At 39.5% G+C, this 23769-nt stretch overlaps 1 protein-coding gene across 4 annotated transcripts in view; it reads left to right on the top strand.

Moving 5' to 3' along the window:
• SLC27A2 (solute carrier family 27 member 2) overlaps positions 1 to 23524 on the top strand; it is a 79701-nt gene extending 56177 nt beyond the window's left edge. For all 4 annotated transcript variants that reach the window (XM_044665178.1, XM_044665177.1, XM_044665176.1 and 1 more), the window contains 6 exons: positions 6479 to 6673; positions 9420 to 9510; positions 10782 to 10980; positions 13824 to 13921; positions 20409 to 20539; positions 23025 to 23524. In XM_044665178.1, the coding sequence (XP_044521113.1) occupies positions 6479 to 6673; positions 9420 to 9510; positions 10782 to 10980; positions 13824 to 13921; positions 20409 to 20539; positions 23025 to 23201 (891 nt within the window). In that variant the 3' untranslated portion in view covers positions 23202 to 23524. The remainder of the gene's footprint in view (positions 1 to 6478; positions 6674 to 9419; positions 9511 to 10781; positions 10981 to 13823; positions 13922 to 20408; positions 20540 to 23024) is intronic.
• The last annotated feature ends 245 nt before the right edge of the window (positions 23525 to 23769 follow it).

The raw sequence follows: 23769 nt of genomic DNA, 5'->3' as shown, positions 1-23769 counted from the left end.
AGAAAGGGAAGGAGAGAGAGATTGGGGGAGAGAGAAAGTGGGAGAGAGAGGGAGAGGGAGGGGAATAAGGGAGAGGGAGGGAGAGTGGGAGAGAGGGAGAGGAAAGAGACAGAGACAGAGAGAAGAAAGGGAGAGGAGAGAGAGGGAGAGAAGGAGAGAAAGGAAGGGGGGATTCAAGTGTACGTACTTCTAGGAGAAGTCACAATGACAAATTTAGACCGAAACCTAAAAGACATAGCATATCCTATGATGAGAAGGTTAAGTGCCTGTAACCTTTTATCAATTTTGTATTTATTTATTTTCCCCTCAAATAGAATATAAGCACCCTGAGGGCAGGACTGTTTTATTTTTGGTTCCATATCTCCTGCAGCTAACAGTGTCCAGCTCCCAGAAGTCACTTAAATGCTTAATTGAATAAATGAATGGGGGAACATGCTGCTAGTCCTTCCCCTCTAAAAAAGAACTTCCATACAAACTATATATATTTTATATGTTCACAGTTGCTTTCCTGTTATCTCCCCCATTAGAATATGAGCTCCTTGAAAGCACAGACCGTGTGTTTTTACCTTTCTTTGTATGCCCAGCACTTTCCTCAGTGCCTGGCACATGACAGTCAATGCTTGATCAGTATTGTTTGACTGATGTCGAGAGACAAAATGAAAACAAACTTTCCTACTTTACAACTTGTCTCGCCATATGCAAACACTTGTTAATATAAACCCTCCTTCAGCTTGAACATTTAGGAAAAGTCATTTCCTGGTGCTTATTAGAGCAAAGCATATTCCTCCTAGGCCATCTGAGGCAACTGGGAGATGGTTTCCTCTCCTTCTTCCCATCCTGTTCCATTGGGGCAGTATTATAGCCCCGGTTTTGCCTCTAATGAGCTGAGTGACCTTGGTTTAAGTCCCTTAACCTCTCTATAAAGTGAAAGGGTTGGATGAGCTGATCTCTAAGGTCCTTTGTAGCTTTAACAGTCTATGATTCTATTTTTAATCTTTAGATTTACTCTATGCTCTCCCACAGGGCTATGGTCTTTTTTTCTTGGTTATTTAATACTTAGCAGAATGCCTGGCACATAGGAGATATTTGATAAATGTATATTGGCTTTTCAAGGAAAGCTTTCCCAACCCCTCTTAATTCTAGTGCCTTCCCTCTGTTAATTCATTCCTATTTTTCCTGTTTATAGCTTGTTTTGACTTCAGTGATTCTGGAATAGAGAGTGAGGCTAGCTTTTCAACTCTGCCTCACTTAAATCCAATTCACAGGCATTACCCTGTGATGTCATTGGTCCTCTTAGAAAAGGAGGGATGAGGGAGCAACTAGCTGGCTCAGTAGATTGAGAACCAGGTCTAGAGACGGGAGGTCCTGCCTTCAAATCTGGCCTCAGAGACTTCCTAGCTACTGCCTGGGTAAGTCACTTAACTCCCATTGCCCAGCCCTTACCTTAGAACTGAAACACAGTATTGATGCTAAGGCAGAAGGTAAGGGTTTTAAAAAAAGGAAAGAAGGAAGGGAAGGAGGGAGGGGAAGAAGGATGAACAACAACAGCTTGATCTATATAGATATAGATAGATAGATAGATAGATAGATAGATAGATAGATAGATAGATAGATAGATAGATGATATATAGATATGTTTTTGCATGTTATCTCCCCCATTAGATTATAACTTCTTGATAGCAAAGACAGTCTTTTGTATACCCATTGCTTAGCATTGTGCCTCGCACATAGTTAAAGTGTTTAACAAATGTTTATTGACTGACAAAGTAAATCCTTTGGTTTGTCCAAGCTTTTCTTCCCATAGTTTACACTAGTGGTATCAAACTCAGATAAAAACCATACATAAGGATCTCTTTGGGCCTCATACTGGCTTTGGAAAAACCCCATATTAATATTATTTATGTTCTATTGTATTTTTTATCTATTTTGTTAAATATTTTCCAATTACATTTTAATCTGATTTGGGCTGCACTTGAGAATTGTGGCCCATGCCAGGTGTTTAATGCTTCTGATTAGCATCACAATGAGAGGCATGTGGCATACAGAAATAAGTAGAATACATAGTAGAATATTCAAAGGAGAGATCCAGATAAAAAGATCTGGGAAAATTTTGAAGAGGGGATACTTTGATCTGAGAGAAATTACAGAAAATGATCTTATAGCACAAGTGGCATCTGAGTTGGACCTTGAAAGATTTCAACAGGTAGAGACAAGGAGAAAATATCTTCTAGGCATGGAGAACAGTACGTGAAAAATCCATGAAGGTGAAAATCCTTCACTTGACTTTTCTCTTTCACAGGCGGCTTTCTATACTTGTTGCATTCCCTTTTTCACCTTTTACTGACTTTCCATTTGTAATCTGGTTTCCATTCCCACCATTCACCACAAACTACTATGTGTAAGGTTACCAATGATCTCTTAATTGCTAAATCCAATAGCGATAAAGTAGCCTTCAAATCGCCTTTATTTCAGTCTTCTTCCTTCTTGACCTGCAGCATCTAACCCTGTTGGTCACCTCTACCTTTTGTCTCCTTCCTAACCTTTTGTGACTCTGCTATACTGTGGTTCCTACCCCTTGCATGGATTATCAATCCTATCTCACCTGTATGAGAGGGCTTTGTTTTGGGTCAGTGATTCCCAAAGTGGGCGCCCTGGTGGATGCTGCAAGCGATCCAGGGAGGCGGTGATGGCCACAGGTGCATTTATCTTTCCTATTAATTGCTATTGAAATTTTTTAAATTAATTTCCAGGGGGCTAAGTAATATTTTTTCTGGAAAGGGGGTGGTAGACCAAAAAAGTTTGGGAACGGCTGGTCTAAACCAAGAAGACCTGGTTTCAAGCCCTGTTCTGGGTCCTCTTCTCTTCTCTGCATACACTTTCTTTTGATGATCCCATAAACTACCTTGGATTCAGCTATGATCTATGCAGGTGGCACACTGGGTGAGTGCCAGGCCTGGAGTCAGACTCATCTTCCTGAGTTCAAATCTGGCCTTAGGCGCTTACTAACTACGTGACCCTGGATAAGTTATTTAACCCTGTTGGTGTAGGTTTCTTATTTGTAAAATGAGCTGGAGAGTGGAAATTGCTTGTTGACTAAAGGGAAGGTGGGGGGGGGAAGAGGGGAGGGAGACAACATGAGTCATGTAACTTTGGAAAACATGTATAAATTTGTTATTGGAATAAAATAAAAATAAAAATTTTTTAAATAAAATAAAATAGAAAAAAAAATGAACTGGAGAAGGAAATGGCAAACCACTCCTGTATCTTTGCCATAAAAACTCCAAATGGGTTCATTGAGAGTCAGACATGATTGAAAAATAACTTGATCTATGTAGCTGGTTCTCAGATCAACGGGTCCCGCCTTCCCATCTCATGCCAGCAAATGCCTGCTTGACATCTCCACCTGATATTCCATAAGTATTCCAAATTCAGCATGTCCAAAATGGATCTTTTTTCCTGTACCCGTCCTTTCTCTTTCCTTCCTGTTTCTGTGCGGAGCATGACCGTTCTTTCAGGAACAAAGATTTACAACCTAGGAGTCCCCCTCAACTCTTTCTTCTCACTCATTACCCCCATATCCATCAGTTGCCAACTCCTATTAATTTTACTTCCTCTACAACTCTCACATGCAGGTGGTATCCAGGTAAATATTTAACAACAGGATCTCTGGAAAAGTGAATGTTTCAAATTTAACTTAAAACTCACTGTTAAACTTAACTCACTGTTTTAAATTTAACTTTTAAGTTTAATCTGCATTGGTAACTTTTTTTTCCCCATCACCTTCTCCAAGAAGGAAATGACAAACCACTCCAGTATCTTTTCCAGGAAAACTCAAAAGGGGGTGTGAAGAGTTGGACACAGCTGCAACCAGGGAACCACAAAATAATCACGTTCTTAAATCTAGACAATAAAAAAGACAACAAAGCAAACCCTGATTTGTGGAGTATATTGCTTTTAGTGTAAATGTTTACACTAAAAATTTAACAATTGATTCTCAAACCAGTACAAGCTGACTCCAACACATCCCTGCCACCTTGCTCTGCTCACACCATAACCATCATAGATCAGGTCCTCATCGCCTCTCACAGTAGACTCCTCATTGGTCTTTCCTCTCTCCTATTCATGTCATCTACCTGGTTGTCATATTGGTCTTCCTAAATAGCCATCTGATCCTGTCCCTCCCCTGTTCAAGAAGCTTCGTGCCATCATTGCTTTTTATTAAAAACCTTTACCAGGGACAGCTGGGTGGCTCAGTGGATTGAGAGCCAGACCTAGAGACGGGAGGTTATAGGTTCAAATCTTACCTCAGACACTTCCCAGCTGTGTGACCCTGGGCAAGTCACTTGACCCCCATTGCCCAGACCTTACCACTCTTCTGCCTTGGAGCCAATATACAGTATTGACTCTAAGATGGAAGGTAAGGGTTTTAAAACAAAACAAAACAAAACAAAAAAACCTTTACCTTCCACATTAGAGTTAATACCATGTATAGGTTCCAAGTCAGAAGAGTGGTAAGGACTAAGCAATTGGGGTTAAGTGACTTGCCCAAGGTCATACAGGTGGGAAGTGTCTGAGGCCACATTTGAAACCAGGACTTTCCATTTCTAGTGAGCTACCTAGCTATCCCACCCCCATCCCATTGCTTTTAAGATAAAATATTAAGTGGCTCAGTGGATGGAGACTAACGCCTAAAGATGGGAGGTCCTAGCTTCAAATCTAACCTCAGATACTTCCTAGCTATGTGACCCTGGGCAAGTCACTTAATCCCAGTTACCTAGCCCTTATCATCCTTCTACCTTGGAACTGATACTTAGTATTGATTCTAAGACAGAAGATAAGAGTTTTAGGAAGAAAAAAAAAGATAAAATACAGAGGCAGCTAGGTAGCATACTGGATACAACACCTGGTCTGGAATCAGGAGAACCTGGATTCAGATTTGACCCCAGACACATCCTAGCAGTGTGACCCTAGGTAAGTCACTTAACTCGATTGCCTAGCCCTTGATACTCCAGTAATAGAATTGATACTAACAAAAGGGGAGAAAAAAGAATCAACCCTAAGAAGGCATGGGCTTAAAAATAGATCAATAAAACTCAAACTCCTCTGGTTCACCTTCACAGTCTAACTCCAACCTATCTTCCTAGGCTTTCCCCTCTAACCACATTTTTTTCCTGTACATGATGTTCTTTCTCCTGAGTCTGGAATTTGCCTAGGTGGCCCCTCGTGCCTGAAATGTTCTCCCTCCTCCCTTCTGTCTCTTGGAATGCCAAGCTCCCTTCAGGAATCAATCAGCCCAAGTGCCACTTCCTTCAGGAGGTCTTTCCTGAATTCCCCGGTGGCTTGTGTGCCCCCCACAATCACTGTGGGTTTTTGTGTATGTCCTATTATTTACCTATCTATGAAAATGCTCTTATATCCTCAGCAGAACACGCATTCCTTAAGGGCAAAGACTATCTTACTTTTTTGACTTTTTGTCTCCAAGATGTGGCTGAGTCGGAGGCAACTAGCCAGCATTTAACAAATATTTGTTGGATGTTTGGAAGGGGTTTGTGGGGAAGAAAAGATGAGCTCAGGAAACAACTAGCCTATTTGGGTTTGGTTTGGTTTTGTTTTCTATTTTAAAACCTTTACCTTCTGTCTTAGAATCGATACTAAGTATTGGTTCCAAGACAGAAGGTCAGTAAGGGCTAGGCAGTGAGGGTTAAAATGACTTTCCCAGGGTGACACAGCTAGAAAGCATCTGACAACTAGTCCGTTTTGGTTAAGATGTAAAATGGATGAGGAGGAATGATGTGAGAGAGGAGGGGGAGGGTCACAAAAAAACTCCAGATAAGGAGCTTTGCTTTCTTACTTGGAGATCCCCCTCAATTGACTGGAAGTCTTTTCTATATCAGGCATTGCATTGGATTCTCCTATTTTTTCAGTTCGAATCATTCAGAAAATTTATTAGATACATAGCATACATCTGTTTAATTAATCCTTTTGTGTAAAAATTTAAAACAGACCAAATTTTGCAAACACTGAAAAAGTAAGATTCATCTTTTTTCCCTTAAAATACAACTGCAAAGTTATTCAACTGAATGCCCCTGAAGTCCCTTAGGTCTAATTTCAGCCCACTCTACCCAAACATTAAAGAATTGCATTGGGGCAACTAGATAGCTGAGTGGCTAGAGAGCCAGGCCTGGAGACTAGAAAGTCCAAGGTTCAAATCTGGCATCAGGCACATCTTTAGCTGTATGACCCTGGGTAAGTCACTTAACTCTCATTGCCTAACCCTTATCTCTCGTCTGCCTTGGAAGCAATACTTAGTATCAATTCTAAGACAGATGGTAAGGGATTAAATTAAAAAATAAAAATAAAGACTTGCCTGGCAGATTTAAGGCATCACCAACATAGAACATAGAATTTCATGCTGACATTTAAGTCTTGGTCCCCAGAAATGTCCTCATTCCATGCCTCTTACCTCTTCTTCCTACAGAAACCTAATGATCGTGATCACAGAGTGAGAAAGGCCATTGGGAATGGCTTGCGAGGAGATGTTTGGAGGGAATTCCTCCGGCGATTTGGAGACATTCAAATTTATGAATTCTATGCCGCCACTGAAGGAAATATAGGATTTTTCAATTATCCAAGAAAGATTGGTGCTATTGGAAGACAAAACTTTTTACAGAAGGTAAGAAGAAAAAATAATGGAGACAATGAATGGATTTATCAAAGTTGTAGTATGTAAGATTAACCCAAAAAACATCAGCTGCTTTCTTATTTACTAGCAATAAAGATAAAGAAGACACAATAAGAAAATGAAATCCCTTTTACAATAACAAAAGAAACTATTAAATATTTGGTCATTAACTTATCTAAGAAGACAGAAAACCTATTTAAGGACATCAGGTGGCACAGGGAAGCTAGGTAGCATAGTGGTTAAAGCACTGAGATTGGAATTAAGAAGACTTATCCTCCTGAGTTCAAATCTAGCCTCATACACTTAATGATTCTGTAACCCTGGGCAAGTCACTAACCCTGTTTGCCTTAGTTCCTCATCTACAAAATGAGCTAGAGAAGGAAATGGCAAACTATTCCAGTATCTTTGCCAAAAAAATCCTAAAAAGGTCATGAAGAGTCAGACACCACTAAAACAACTTGATAACAAAAATAAAACTTTCTTTTTAAAACCCTTTTCTGCCGTAGGATTGATATTAAGATATTCCAAAGCAGAAAAATGGTAAAGGCTAGCCAAATGGGGCTAAGTGACTTCCTCAGAGTCACAGCTAGAAGTGTCTGAAGAAACCAAATAAAACTTTAATGTCCAAAATAAAGGAAGACCTGAATAAGTGAACAGACAATTAATGTTTGTGGATAGGTCAGCTTAATATAGTAAAAATGACAATATTTCCCCCAACTAATTTACATTTAGTGAAATGCCAATCAAAATACCAAAGAACTTATTAATATAACTCACAATCACAGAGAGAGGAAGGAAGGAAAAGTGATCAAGAATATTGAGAGGAAGAGGAAAAGAAAAGCTGATAAAAGTAGTCTTATACTATAATAATTTTTAAAACATCCCAAAAAATATTTTTTTAATTATTTCAAGCCTTTGTGGTTAAAGCTAATTTTCAGAAGCCAGAGATTTCTTAGAAGCTATTTCAGGATCACTTTTTCCTCAGATCATGGCAATTGCCATACCGGATCAGACACATGGTCTGCCTAGCCCTAGCCAATAGTCTGTCTCTGAAACTGGCACCAAGAGATATATTATAAAAGGTCCTGGGATTTTTCCATCAAACGAACCTCAAAAAGTTCAGGATATGCCCCTTTCCCATTGCATTCCCCCATCTTAATTTCCATTCATTTTACTCATTATGGACCGTCATCCATCAATTTATCTAAAATATTACTAAATTAGTTTTATAGTTCCAGACTGTAACATCTTAAGAGGTGGTATGGTGTGGTAGATGGAGTCATGAAGACCAAGATTCAGGTCTTTCCTCTTATACATTCTTCTCAGTGCCCCAAAGAAGCTTTTTTTTTTTTTTTTTTTTTTTTTTTTTAAACCCTTACCTTCTGTCTTGGAGCCAATACCGTGTATTGGCTCCAAGGCAGAAGAGTGGCAAGGGTAGGCAATGGGGGTCAAGTGACTTGCCCAGAGTCACACAGCTAGGAAGTGGCTGAGGCCAGATTTGAACCTAGGACCTCCCATCTCTAGGCCTGACTCTCAATCCACTGAGCTACCCAGCTGCCCCCACCCAAAGAAGCTTTTTAAGAATATAAATTGGAGAAAGGTTGCCATTCTACACTGGTGGATAGACTTTCCCAATACCAATAAATTATAGGCTCAGACCAAAAAGCCCATTTCCTGGGAGGAAAATGCTTTAAGTTCATTAATTTCCTCTGTTAAATAATACATGCTGGTCCTAAATGTAGCTCTTTTAAGCTTCAAAGGGATTGCATTCCTAGTTCTGGAATATCGGGATTTGGTGAGCAAGTATCCAGCTAATCGGTCTATAAATTCTCTTGATTGTCCCTCACTTTTTAGGCATTTTCTCCTCAGACTGAAAAATGCTGGTCTTTGTTGGACTACCCGTTAATACCCAACCTTCTTTCCCCTAAATTGTTTTGTGCTTGGGCCATTGATCTGGAGCGAGAAGAGATCTCAGAGAAATGTAATCCTACCCTCTTGCATTTCACACGAGAAAACAGGGTTCCAAGTAATCCAGGTTGTAAATGTCAAAGGCAAGATCTGAGCCCAGGTCCTCTGACTCCAGCGCCATTGCTTGTTGCATTAATGTACATTGTGTGTATTGTGTTGATGTGCGTTGTACTCCACCAGCTCCCCCATTCAGCCCCCAAAGCCCTCTGAACCTCCTCAAGCTTCAAAAGATAGGGGAGACTTTAACAAACCAAGATTGAATAGAAGGGTATTCCAAGAAGAGGTTCTGATGTGTGCATACAAGCAAAAATGGGGAAATATGGCATATATTTAATAACTGGGGAACAGTTAGTAAATGAGCTTAACGAGTATAGAATACATGAAGAGAAGAAGTGGGAAATTAAATGATGCTTAATGGGGAGAAGGCAGAGAGAAACAGCATCTCCAGCCTTAGATACTTACTAACTGTGTGACCTGGGACAAGTCACTGAACTCTGTTTGCCTCAGTTTCCTTATCTATAAAATGAGCTGGAGAAGGAAATTGCAAATCAAGCTAGTATGTTTGCCAAGAAAACCCCAAAATGGGGTCATGAAGTCAGACACGATTGAAACAAACTGAACAATAATAATAATATCAAAGAGGAGAACACATTGCTGATGATGCCAGACTTTGGATGGAAGAATGTTAACATAGATCTATTCAGAATTTGAGTCTACCTGCGAAAGAAAAAAACGTATTCAAAATAATGATTTATTATATTTTTGCTAGAAAGCTATTTCCTATGATCTGATTAAATATGATGTTGAGAAAGATGAGCCCGTCCGAGATGGAAACGGATACTGCATAAAAGTTCCCAAAGGTACCACTGACTTTTATTCAATTAAGTAATCCATAGCTTTCTTGTCTGTCCAAATATTTTTTAAGGAGCTTCAGGAGAGAACAAACATAGCCCTAGCTATATCACTTTGGAAATAAGGGTTTCATTTAAGTATTTTAAGGAATCATAAATGAAATGCCAAAAGCCACCAGGTATATAAATTTACTCTTTTACCCCTTATTTAATGAATGTTTATGGGGACAGCTAGATAGCTTAGTGGATTGAGAGCCAGGTCTAGAGAAAGGAGGTCCTGGGTTCAATTGTGGCCTAAAATTCTTCCTAGCTGTGTGACCCTGGGCAAGTCACTTAACCCCCATTGCCCTGCCCTTAATATTCTTCTGCCTTGGAACTGTGAAAGGGAATTCTTTATTCTCTTTGTCTTTGAGTTAATCAGGAAACCCCTACTTAACACTTTGTTAGCCATCAAATAAGAGAATTCACAAGTCTTGCTTAGCTGGCTAATGAAGTGTTAAGTAGGGCTTTTCTGATTGACAGAACCAATACTACAGTACTGATTCAAAGACAGAAGGAAAGGGCTTTGGGGGTTTTTAAGTTTACAGATGACCATATATCACAAACTAAGAAAATATAGTGAGTTTTTGATGTCTAACTTTTAACCTTAAACTATCTTATATCATCAATAATGCCTATAAGTAGATATTTTTGCAATAAGATATAAAAATAAGTAGAATTATAGATATAAAATAGTATAGCTATGCCTGTCCTTTCTCACTGGTTCAGATCTTCTGCTTCTAACTGTGTGACCATCGATGAGTCACTTAACTTTTAATTAAGCCTTTTACCTTATCTGTGAGAATACATACGGGTAATAGAGCCAGGTCCCCATTAGGGCACATAATAAATCCCTCATAATGGTAATATAATTCAAATTTGCATTTCATTATTTCCATCAGGCTGCAACTAGTCACCATATTTTATGTAATTATAACTTCAAATCATTCGAATTCAAATACATTTGCCCACCTTGGGGGATTCATTTGTACTAAACACGACCTCGCTGTACTAACACTGACCTAACAGCACTGTCCGTAGGATCAACTTGCTGTAACGACAGTAAGATGCTTTGCAAACCTTAAGACACAATGGAAATGTCAGTCATTATTAGGACCGTTGTTACTGTACAGTCAAGCCTGGTGCCACGCTCTTCATCTGGCCTTAGCCAAAAGGCCAGTTGTTGAGGAAACTTGTTGACCATGAAAATAAATGTTCTTCCCCATATCGGTTTTTCTTAGGTGAAGTAGGGCTGTTAATTTGCAAAATCACACACCTTACACCGTTCAGTGGCTATGCTGGAGGAAAGGCTCAAACGGAGAAGAAAAAGCTAAGAGATGTCTTTAAGAAAGGGGATGTCTATTTCAACAGCGGTGACCTCCTATTAATTGATCATGAAAACTTCATCTACTTCCATGACAGAATTGGAGATACTTTCAGGTCGGTTTCTGTTTATTACTGTACAAAACAAACAGAAAAAAATTCTATGAAGTGGTGATTGTAATTTTTAACCCCCCATAGATAGGTATTTAGTGGCAGGGAAGTGGTTTGAAAATAGGATTTTTCAGCAGGGTAGGAAACTCTTTAAGTTGGGGATTCCATTTGCCAATGCAGATTAGCAATGGCTCTGCAACTTTTCTAGCATTTAAAATTCTTTTTATTTTTATTTTTCATCTTTTTAAAAAAATCTTACCTTTTCTCTTAGATTCGATACTCAGGATCATTTCAAAAGCAAAAGAACAGTAAGGGCTGGGCAGTTAGGGTTAAGCGACTTGCCCATGGTCACACAGCTAGGGCTTTTCGAAGGCCAGATTTGTTCCAGGAGTATTAGAGAATTTCTGTAAAGACAGTGACTTGCCTAGGATCTCAAAACCAGTATGTATCAGAAGCCAGACTTAAATCAATATTTTTCTGACTCAGAGACTAGCTTTATGGTGTTACCTTTTTATTTTGGTAACATAAGTTGGAAAAGTTGTTCCTACCAATTCGATGTGCCAGAGTCATCTGATCATGTCATTTTGGCAGAGGATCAGAGTCAAGAAACTGAGGCAGAGAGATAGCTAGGTGGCTCAATGGATAGATAGCCTGGCCTGGAGCCTGGAGGACCTGGGTTCAAATTTGGCCTCAGACACTTCTTAGCTGTGTAACTCCAGGCAAATCACTTAATCCCAGTTGCCTATCCCTTGCCCATCTTTCCTAGAATTGTTATTAAGAAAAGGAAGAGGTTTTTAAAAAGGAAGAAAGAAAGAGTGAAGGAAAGAAAGAGAAAGGAAGGAAGGAGGCAATAAATGAATGAATGAATGAATGAATGAATGAATGAATGAATGAACTGAGATAGCATACTATAATGGAAAGTACACTGGCCTGAGAATCAGGAGACTTGAGTTTAATCCTGGTACTGATACTTAATAGCTATGTCTGTAAGCACATAACAAAGTGAATACTTAAATATAATTCTGAAGTTCACTAGATGAATGAAATAAGAACTAGAATTTCATTAAAATTGAATGTTGGTTAGGTGAGAGAAATGGGAAGATTTATGATCCTGGTCATTTTCCTCAGACCAGAACTATATTTTAACAGTGTAACTGCCTATTGGCTATATATATATATATATATATATATATATATATATATATATATTTATTTATTTATTTATTTATTTGTTTGTTTGTTTGTTTGTTTGTTTGTTTGTTTATTTATTTATTTATTTTAAACCCTTAACTTCTGTGTATTGACTTATAGGTGGAAGAGTGGTAAGGGTAGGCAATGGGGGTCAAGTGACTTGCCCAGGGTCACACAGCTGGGAAGTGTCTGAGGCCGGATTTGAACCTAGGACCTCCCGACTCTAGGCCTGGCTCTCAATCCACTGAGCTACCCAGCTGCCCCAATATTGGCTATATTTTTGATAGTAATGTTAACCAAGTAGCTAGGCAGCAAAGTGGATAGAGTACCAGGCCTGGCATCAGGAAGATTCACCCTCCTGGATTCAAATCTGGCCTCAGATACTTAACTAGCTATGTGACCCTGGACAAGTCTCTTTATTCTGTATGCCTCAGTTTCCTCACCTGTAAAATGAACTGGAGGAGGAAATAGCAAATCACTCCAGTATTTCCTCCAAGAAAACCCCAGATGCAGCTGTGAAGAGTCAGACATAACTGAAAAACATCTAACCAATAGCTTTCATCCTAAGTTTGTGCTTTTGCCAAAAAAAAAAATTTCAAGAACAGACGTATCATTTTGCGCCCATGTTGGTGAACCTTTGGCATGTGTGCTGGAGGGGGGCTGCTCCCCTCTTCCTCTCCACGCATGCCTAAGGACATTTCTCATATCATCCGCCCCCCTGTCCAGCAATGCTTCTTCCCTCCCCTGTCTGGGGTAAGGTGGGGGGCTCACATGCAGTGTGATGATTGCAGTTTGGGCACTCGGCCTCTAAAAGGTTTGCCAATACTGTTCTATGCTAACAGAAATTTTAGGCTACACAGTTCATTTGTTAATAAGCTTTGCAATCAAAGTTAACAGGCATTTGTTAATCAGCACCTCCTTAGAACGAGGTAGTAGACTAAAACAGAAATTTGTGTCCTTCGGAAGTTTACATCCTTTTTTTTTAATACCCTACCTTCCATCTTAGAACCAATACTGTGTATTGTTTCAAGACAGAAATGTGATAAGGGTTAGGCAATTGGGGGTTTAAATACTTGCCCAGGGTCACACAGCTAGGAAGCATCTGGGGCTAGATTTAAACTCAGGACTTTCCATCTCCAGGTCTAGTTCTCTATCCACTAAACCACTTATCTGAGCCTAAAAGTTTACATCCTAACTGGGGAGAAAACAAAGCCATTTCTCCCCAGTTAGAATATACATAAACCTTGGGCAAAATATTTTGTATGTATATATAAACCATGGGCAAAATCAATCCATAGTAATTCTTTGAAATGAAGGTACTAGTGACTGGAGGGATTGGGAAAGGGTCCTTTTGTAGAACATGAGCTGAATTCAAAGGTAAGCATGAGGAACCCGGATGTTCTAAGAGACTGAGTTAAGAAGGCTTTGGAAGCATAGAGGACAGACACATAGAGAGGAAGGTCAATTTAGCTCCACCATGGACCGCATGAAGGAAAGGACCGTATAATAAAGTCTGAGATTTTCCAAGAGCTATTCTGAAATAAGATTAGCCCAAGCCAGATCAGACTCTACCTTAATCCCTCAAATATATAATGAAAACATGATAAATGTATTACTACAGACTTAGGCAGAAATTAACCTGCCCTCTTTTCCCCCAGATGGAAAGGGGAAAATGTGGCCACTACGGAAGTCGCAGATATTGTGGGGCTAGTTGAATTTGTCCAAGAAGTTAACGTTTATGGAGTGCCTGTACCAGGTATGTACAAAACCCACTAGAAAATCTGAACCAAATTCCTAGACTAATGGAACATACTTTTAACCCTAGAACAAAATTGGCCATCTTTTCCCTAGAAACCATCCAAGAGAGCAATTCTTTTCATTGAACATTGCATAGTGAATAGTGTTAAATTTAGGGTCACAAAGACCTGAATTCAAGTTCTACTCTGACATGTGTGATCATCAGTATTTTTGTTTTGTTTTAAACCCTTACCTTCCATCTTAGTATCAATGAGTTCCAAGTTAGAAGAGTGGTAAAGGCTAGGCAATGGGCATTGCCAAGAAATACCACAGCCAGGAAGTGTCTGAGGTCAGATTCGAACCCAGGACCTCCCCTCTCTAGACCTGGGTTTCAATCCACTGATCCACCTAGCTTCCTCCCATAGATATTCAGCTACTAACATGATTTTCCTAAAGTAAAGGCCCAGTCATTTCACACTCACTCAGTAAACTTCAATGGCTCCCTGTTGCCTCCAGGATGAAATACAAAATCTTCTAAATTCAAAATCCTTCATAAGCTAGCCCTCTTTCCATTCTTCTTATTCCTTACTCCTCCTCAGCATTCACTCTTCATATAATGACACTGGATTCCTGACTGCTCCACAAACAAGGCACTCCATCTTTCAGCATTTTCTCATTTCTTTCACCATGCCTGAATGCTCTCCCTCCTCATCTCTGCCTGCTGATCTTTCTTGGTTTGTTTAAATCCTGACTAAAATCTCATCTTTTATAAGAAGCCTTTCCTAATTCTAGTATCTTCCCTCTCTTAATCATTTCCTATTTATCTTATATGTAACTTGCTTTGGTATTTGTTTGCATGTTGTTTCTCTCATTAGCGTAAGCTCTTTGTGTGCAGAGACTGTCTTTTGCCTTTTGTGTGTGTGTCCCATCATTTAGGAGTATTTCTGTTTCAGTGAGCTAACTGCCTTATTGTGTAGTGAGCTCTCCATCACTAAAAGTAGTAGCAGAATAGACAACCATGGATTTAAAGTAAGAGATTTCTGGCACAAAATAAGTGCTAATAAATTTGTATTGCTTGATTGATTAACTCAGAGAGGTTAAGTGACCTTCCCAAAGTCAACACAACTCATATGAAGTGAGATTTGAACTTGGGTCTTCTTATCTCTACCCAATTCTTTCCTCTATTGCCATGACACCCTAGAGCTGTGTTGGCAAGCCTGTGGCACACGTGCTGGAGGGGGTGCTCCCCACTCCCTCTCAACATGCGCCTGAAGATATTTCTCTGCCCAATAGCCCAATGGGAGTGTTTCCTCCCTTCCCTGACTGGGGTAAGGCAGGGGTCTCAAATGCAGTATGAGGGTTGCAGTTTGGGCACTTGGTCTCCAAAAGGTTCGCCATCACTGCTCTAGACTCTAGACCAGGCAGAGGAACAGAGAAAACTACATGGGTGTATTCTCTTTACATCCAATGTAGCTTTGAATCTTTTTTCTATTTTTGAATTGGCAAGCTTTGGAGAGATACTTGGGAGGTTGCTAAGGGTTGTTGAAAGGAACAAAAAAAAAAAAAAAAGAGGAGGAGGGAGGGGAATGTTTAGCTTAGCCTTCCTCAGTTCCTTTTTGTTTTCTACCTTCATTAGAGCTAGAGATAAACACCCTATCACCTTGGGAGAGATTTCAAAAGCCAGGGGCCCTCGTGACCCAAGTAAGCTTGCTTCCCCTTCTCTCAGATTACATATAAGTAGTTCTGGGAAGTGGAGCAGGCCTCCCCTTGGAACTGTAAGATTGGGTAGAAGCGATATTAATGCCCAATTACTGCGGGCCTCACAAGAAAACAATGATAATTGTTCTAAAAACACCTCTCCCTTTTCTGTCCTGCCTGGTCAAGAAAAAAGAAATGCTATTAGGATCATTGGTCATTGGCCCAAACACTTCTCCAATTACTGACCTGCTTGATCAAGATAAACCCCTTGTTCTTAGGACTAATTTTCTGTAAGGAAATGATCACTTTGTGGTGTTAACATGCTTCACTGTAAGGACATAATGTAACCCCACCTTCTACTTCACCTTTATTCCACTCTCCCCTAGTTTTATTCTGCTTTGAATAGATGTCATTAACTAACCTGAGTCTCTTTTAGAAACTTTGCACAAATGCATTGTTAAAAGAAGTGGAGGAAATATTCTTTTTCTCCTCCTTCCTTCTATCCCCTCTGTAATACTGTATGGCAGTGGTTCCCAAACTTTTTTGGCCCACTGCTCCCTTTCCAGAAAAAATATTACTTAGCGCCCCCTGTCACATACTATCACTGCCCCCTTACAGTTATTCGTGGCCCCCAAATGCACCTGTGGCCATCACCGCCTTCCTGGATTGCTGCAGCACCCACCAGGGGGCAGTGGCGCCCACTTTGGGAATCACTGGATTAAAGTGAAGAGAGGCATGAGGTAGGAAGCAGAATAAACCTATGGACATCATGTCCTTTCACTTGAATCCTCCATATAGCCTTGTGAGATTGGTACTGCTATTATCCTCATTTTAAAATTAAAGTAAACAAGAGGTTAATTAACTTGCCTAGGGTCATCCAAATAGCAAGTATCTGAGGTCACATTGGAACTTGAGTCTTCCTGCACTATGGCACCACCTAGCTGTGTCCTCTTCCTAGGCTGGGAAGAAAAGTAGATGAAACAAACTACCAGATCTTTTTTTTTTTTTTTCCCAGCTCTTTTACCTTCTCTCTTAGAATCTATACTAAGTATCAGTTCTAAGGCAGAAGAACAGTAAGAGCAAGGCAATTAGGGTTAAGTGACTTGTCCAGGGTCACACAGAAGTAGTAGTCCACCAGTTTTTTATAGCTAGAGGGCTCTTTGGGGGCCACCTAGCCCAATCTTTTCATCTGACAGGGGAAGAAATTATCTACCATGGAAAAATTATCGACTTTGGGATCAGAGATCCTGGGTTCAAATCCCATCAGTGTCACTACCTGTGTGAGCTTGAACCTATCCTTTAATTTCTGAGCCTCAGTTTCCTCATCAGTAAAATGAGGGGATGGTACTAGTTTATAAGGCCCTTTCCAGCTCTCCTTCCATGATCCTGTGATTCGTGTTACTATGATCCATGACACCAAGGTAGTAACAGAGCCAGTTTTCAAACCCAAGCCCTGTGACTCCAGATTTATTATTATTTGCATGGCATCTTGCTGCAAGGAATTATGTTTCATCACAGACCCCCTGGAATCAAGATGAGCCCTGTTCATCTGAATATTGACATCTTTTAGCATTGGTTTTTCCCTTATATTATTTTTATGGTTGTTCTGTTCTTCAGCTCTTTTTCCTTCACTCATAAAGTATCCCCAAGTTCCTCTGAATTCTTCATATTCATTATTGTTTATAGAACTCTAATACTCAAATTTTTCTGTGCAAAAGCTGTAGATAGGAGATACATGGGATCTTTCCATCTGTCTTTAACTTCCTTGAGGCAAAGGCTTAGTATTTATTACTATGTGCCATTCACTGTGCTAAGACAGGCTCAAGGAGTTCACTTGGGGGAAACACCAAGCAAGCAAATAAGTGCAAACACTATACAAGACAAATGGGAAATAATTAAAAGAGGGAAGGCGCTAGATGTAAGAAGAATTGGGGAAGGCTACCTGTAAATGGGATCAGAGAGGGGGTGCAGCAGCTAGGTGACACTGGAAGACTCATCTTTCTGAGTTCAAATCTGGTCTCAGACACTTACTAGCTGTGTGACCCTGGACCAGTCACTTAAACTTTTTTGCCTCAGTTTCTTCATCTGTAAAATGACCCGGAGAAGGGAAACCACTCCATTATCTTTGCCAAGAAAGCCCTAAATGGGGTCACGAAGACGCAGATAATGACTGTAACAACTAAACAATAACAGAAATGGAATTTTAATAGGGATTTGAAGGAATATGGGGAAGTCAGTAGGCATAGATGAAAAGGAAAACCATTCCGGGCATGAGAGACAGAGAAAATCCTCAGAACCTAAGAGATGGAGTTTCTTGTTCAAGGAATCTCAAGGAGGCCAGTGTCACTGAATTGAAGAAGAGTACTTGGTGGCATGTAAGGTGTAAGAAGACTGTGAGAGATAGAGAAGTAGGAAGGGGTTATATCAAGTGGTGAGTAGATTATGGAGAGGGCTTTGAATGCCAGAGCTTCATATTTCATCCTAGAGGCAATAGAGAGCCCCTGGAATTTAATGAATAAGGGAGTGAATATGGCCAGACCTGCATTCAGTCTAGTCAATAAACATTTATTAAGCCCCTACTATGTGCCAGGAACAGTGCTAAATGCCGAGAATACAAAGGCAAATGATAGCTACTATTCTAATAGAAGACACCAAACACAAACAACTATGTGAAACAAGATCTATTGAGGAAAAATTGGAAATAATCACAGAGGAAAAGCACTCAAATTCAGTGAGTTCAGGAAAATCTCGCAGAAGGAGGGGATTTAGCTAGGACCTGAAGGAAACCAAGGAAGCCAAGAGGCAGAGAGGAAGAGGGAGAGCATTCTGGGCATGGGATAGCGCCAGGAAATGAGGTGTTTTGTGCCTAGAGTGTGCGAGCTGAGAGAGGATCTCATGTGTAAGGAGACCAGAAAGGTAGTGGACTTAGGTTATGACGGGCTTTGAATGGAGCATTTTTATATTTTACACAAGTATGTAAATATAAATAAATATAAAAATAAAAACTGAAGTTTATTGAGGTAGCCAGGCAATTCAGTTGATAAGGCAGGAAGACTCATCTTCCTGCATTCAAATCTGACCTCAGATACTTGTTAGCTACTCACATAGGTAGCAAGTCACTGAACTTGCCCCTAGTAAGGGATTTGCACTTGACTAACCAGGCAGGGCACTTAGCCTGTTGACCCTCAGTTCCTCATCTGTAAAATGAGCTGGAGAGCAAAATGGCCAATCACTCAAGTATCTTTGCCAAGAAAACCCCAAATGGGGTCATGAAGAATCAAACATTGCTAAAAAGGAGTAGGGAGGTGACAAAGTCAGATGACATTTGAGAAAAATCCCTGGCAGCCGAGTAAGAACAGGGAGAGACTTGAGTCAGGTATTAACTGTCCAGTCCATAAAATGGAATACTACTTAAATCAACTGGATTTTGGAGACTCAGAGGAGACAATTTAATCTTTTTTCTTACTTAATTTCTTTTTTTAATATATTTTTAATATGCTTATTTATTTAGAAGATTTTTTCCATGATTAAATGTTTCATTTAATGTTTCTCTCCCTCCCCTCTCCTGGAGCTGACAAGCAATTCTACTGGGTTAGACATGTATTATTGCTCAAAACCTATTTCTATATTATTCATATTTATAATAGTGATCTTTTAAAACAAAAAAAAACATCAATCATATACCCATCAAACCATGTGATCGATCATCTGTTTTTTCTTCTGCATTTCTACTCCCACAGTTCTTCTTCTGGATGTGGATCGCAATCTTTCTCATAATTCTATGGGATTGTTCTTGATCATTGCATTGCTATTAGTAGCAGAGTCTATTGCATTTGATCATTCCATGATGTTTTACTTTCTGTGTACAATGTTCTGCACATTTCACTCTGCATGAGTTCTTAGAGGTTTTTCTAGTTCACATGGAATTCCTCCAGTTCATTATTCCTTTCAGCACAATATAGTATTCCATCACCATCACATACCACAATTTGTTCAGCCATTCCCCAATCGAAGGACATCCCCTCATTTTCCAATTTTTTGCCACCACAAAGAGCACGGCTAGAAGTATTTTTGTACAAACTTTTTTCTTTATGATCTCTTTGGGGTACAAACCCAGCAGTGGTATGGCTGGATTAAAGGACAGGCAGTCTTTTAAAGCCCTTTGGGCATAATTCCAAATTGCCTTCCAGAATGGTTGAATCAATTCACAGCTCCAACAGCCTTACTTAATTTCTTACATAATCGAAATATATTTCCAGAACTATTGGACTAATTTGTAGATTCCTTAATAATATATCAGTAGTAACAATAAAATTTCAAATATGGTCAACTCTGTTATCCATAGTAACTAGAGTATATCAGTAACAATGACTAATTCCTAAGTAGTGCTTCATTTTATCCAGTGACTAGAATTTTTTCCCTCACCAAACCTTCCATAAATGCAGCTAATAAAGAGCTAAGTTGTCCAATTTGTAGTTCAGCTGTCCAATCATCCTACCCACTAGTAAAAATCCTAATGATATAAGACATAAAAAAAAACCTGAGAGCTAGAACAGAAGCTGAAGTCCTAGCTAGCTCACAACCGGATGAATAATCAGTTTGCTGAGTAATTAGTATACTAAAAAATAAAGGAAACACCCCTTCTGGAGCTAGTCCCCCAAATTGCACAAGTGGCTAAGGAAAGATCTATGAAAACTAGTAGGTGTTCAATAAATGCTGGCTTAAAAGGCCATTCATTTAGTCCTTCAAAATGCTTTCCCATCATGTGTCCACGAGCACTGTTATATTATTGGTCGCAATTTTTCCAGGTCACGAGGGTCGAATAGGAATGGCATCCATCCGAATAAAGGAGGACCATGAATTTGACGGGAAGAAGCTCTACAAGCATGTTTCCGAGTACCTGCCTAGCTATGCAAGACCTCGATTCATAAGGCTTCAGGTGAGAGCTCAAAAATTTCTTTTCCTAAGGGAACTCCTAGTTCCCTGACCCTCCCCTTTAAAGTGCCTACATTAGCCACAAGGCCCAAATGTCAGAGAAATGGATTACCACTTCCCTTTAGGTAGAAAAATGCATTGGTTTTGCCAGGAAGATGGTACAATAGATAATGTGCCTCTAAGTAAGTAGTTCTGAAACACAGACTCTAGTGCCCTAGGGTAGTAGGTTAATCCACTAAATGTCAGACACTACTTCATTCATTTGGAAACTTTTACTAGGGAAAGATTTATCTAAAGACTCACCATCCTGGCTTAATTCAACTTGATAGACATTTGTTTAAACCAAGATCCAGAACCTTTTTTTTGCTGAACCCCTTGGGCAGTCTGGTAAAAACCATGAACCCTTTCTCAGAATAATGGCTCTAACTGCATAAAATCAAAACTATAGGATTACAAAGAAAACCAATTATATTGAAATACAGTTAGCAAAACTTTTTTTAAACAAGTTAATGGACCTTCAACTTGAGAGAACCTAATTTAAGAAAGTCATCGAAGATTTAGTATTTCTTGCTTCAAGCTCTGCCATGAAACATCGAATGAGATTCTTTGATTTTCTCCAATGAGAAATTTAACTGTACAGGTTCAGTCATTTAGAACCTTTCTAGACTTAACCTCTATAACAGGGGAAGGAGTGGATTCTTTATAGATAGTTATCAAGATCTTGTTTTAGCCAGTGCTATGAATGAAAAATAGTTAGAAAAAGACCAATGAATTCTTGGGATCATTTGTTACATTTAGAGAGGGAAGGGACGCCAGAGATCATCTTGTCTAGCCCTCTCACGCTATAGATGAGGAGACTGAGGCCCAGACACCTTAAGTGGCTTATTTTAAGTCTACAATAACCTATTCAAAGAATTCTACATGGATAAAACATGAAGGATCTGTGATTTCAATATGGAAGCTCATCTATAGGGAGATAGATAAGACTGTGGACAAGTTGCTTAACTTCTCCATGACTCATTTTCTTCATCTATGAATGAAAGGAATTGGTTAGAAGATTGATAAGGTTCTTTCCTGCTCCCAATCTAGGATCTCATGATCCTAACAAGGTAGGTGACCTTTGTGAGGGAAGGGCACCTAAGAAAGGGAAGTCATTTGCCCAGTGTCACACTGTTAGTTTGTATCAGAGGCAGAATTTGAGCCCCAGTCTTCCTGACTCATGTTGTAAAAACCATTGGACTTGGAATCAAAGGTCATGGTTTCAGACTCCAACTCTGGCACTTGTGTGATCCCAGAAAGTCCTTAACTTCTTTGGACTTCTGAATGATGAAAGAATTGGGCTAGATGACCTTGGAGACCCCTTCCATTTCTAAATCTGTGATCATGTGATGCCAAGATCCTCTATCCACTGCACCGTGCTGCTTCCTCTAAGTCCATATGCCCAAAACAAAGGTTTTGTGCAAGACTCCCAAAGCCCCTTTGAACTCTCTTAATCCATGGAGACCTACAGGAGAAAAAGGAAACATTTTTTAACCTGCAAAGTACCATGCATATTTTTGTCCAAAATGATATAACCACCATTTAATTCCCAATCCTCTGCCTTACCTTGAGCCAGAGATAACCTTTGAGTATTAAAGGCTCTCTCAGTGGAAAGCAACCTTTGGCAGCTCCTCCCAAGCTAGGAGGGTTTCAAGAAGTGTGTAGAGATTAAAATTGTTTATTATTAATAAAAACTATAAAATATAATACTTAGTTATTGAATATTAATTTTAATCTCTACAAGTGCAGAGTTGGCAAACTGTATATCTGTTGACCAAGGACAAGGATAAAGATATTGAGAGAGGTTCAAACAGAAACTCTTAAAAGACCATTTACCAGCAGACGGCTAGGTAGCTCAGTGGATTGAAAGCCAGGGCTAGAGAGGGGAAGGTCCTAGTTTCAAATTTGACCTCAGACACTTCCTAGCTAGGTGACCCTGGGCAAGTCACTTAACCCCCATTGCCTAGCCCTTACTGCTCTTCTACCTTAGAATCAAATACACAATATTTGGTTCTAAGATGGAAGATAAAGGCATAAAAAAAAAAGACCATTTACTAAATTATGATGGATTTAGTATCAGCTCTGGAGAAATTGTAGATCCTCATGGCCTAAAGTCCCAAAGTCCCATAATTGGTGGTTTCTATTGATTAATGAAAGGCACTGTTGAGTCATAGATACAAAGCAAGTCCTGCATCTCACATTTGCTGACTCTGCAACCTTGGACAAATCACTTAACCTCTTAGTGACCACAGGGAACTATCTAAGATTATAAATTAGAAAGCATGTGCCAGTTTGCTCTGGGAGAAGGAGTTTCCTCTTCTCGGATTTCCCTATGCCAGTGAAGCCACAGGTCTAGTCTCTCCTCCAAATATGTAGTCCAGTTCCAGGCACATAGTAGGAGTTTAATAGATGTTTACTGAATGGATAACAAATTGTTGCATGTTTTTCAGGATACCATTGAAATCACTGGAACTTTTAAGCACCGTAAAGTGACACTTGTAGAAGAGGGATTCAACCCTGCTGTCATCAAAGATGCCTTATATTTCTTGGATGACACAGAGAAAATGTACATACCTATGACTGAAGATATTTATAATTCCATAAGTGATAAAAGTCTGAAACTCTGAATGTTTCCAGGACTGCGACTAGGAATTTATCCAGGATACAATCTCTGAATATGCCTGATCCAGCATTTGTTATAATCTATTTTTAATTTGATTGAAGATCATAAAATACATTTCTCTATGAACTTATGCATATTGTAAGGGAAGAGGGTTTTTTGTTGTGGTTTTGCATTTTTTTTAAATTTATCTGAACTTTTGCAAATGCAAAGTTATAGAGTTAATTTGTTTTTAAATTTGCACCTACTGTTTGTATTTGCAAACTGGACTTATTGAGGGAAGGGGGTATGTTTTTTTTTAAAATAATAATAAAACAGATCAGCATTAAAGTATGTGATGTTATTCTTTATGGTAATCCTATTTTTTCTAAAGCCTTACCCTCTATTTTAGCATTAATACTAAGCAATCGGTTCCAAGGCAGAAGAACAATAAGGGCTAGGCAACTGCGGTAAAGTGATTTGCCCAAGTCACACAGCTAGGAAGTATCTGAGGTCAGTTTGAACCCAAAACCCCTGTCATCAGGCCCAGCTCTCTCTCCTAGCTGCTCCTCTTTCTTATGTTCTTGATCGCCTTT

Source organism: Gracilinanus agilis, chromosome 2 (assembly GCF_016433145.1).
Source record: "Gracilinanus agilis isolate LMUSP501 chromosome 2, AgileGrace, whole genome shotgun sequence".
Taxonomy (NCBI): Eukaryota; Metazoa; Chordata; class Mammalia; order Didelphimorphia; family Didelphidae; genus Gracilinanus; species Gracilinanus agilis.
The sequence above is the reverse complement of the archived record's forward strand: the minus strand, read 5'-3'. Positions and strand labels throughout refer to the sequence as shown.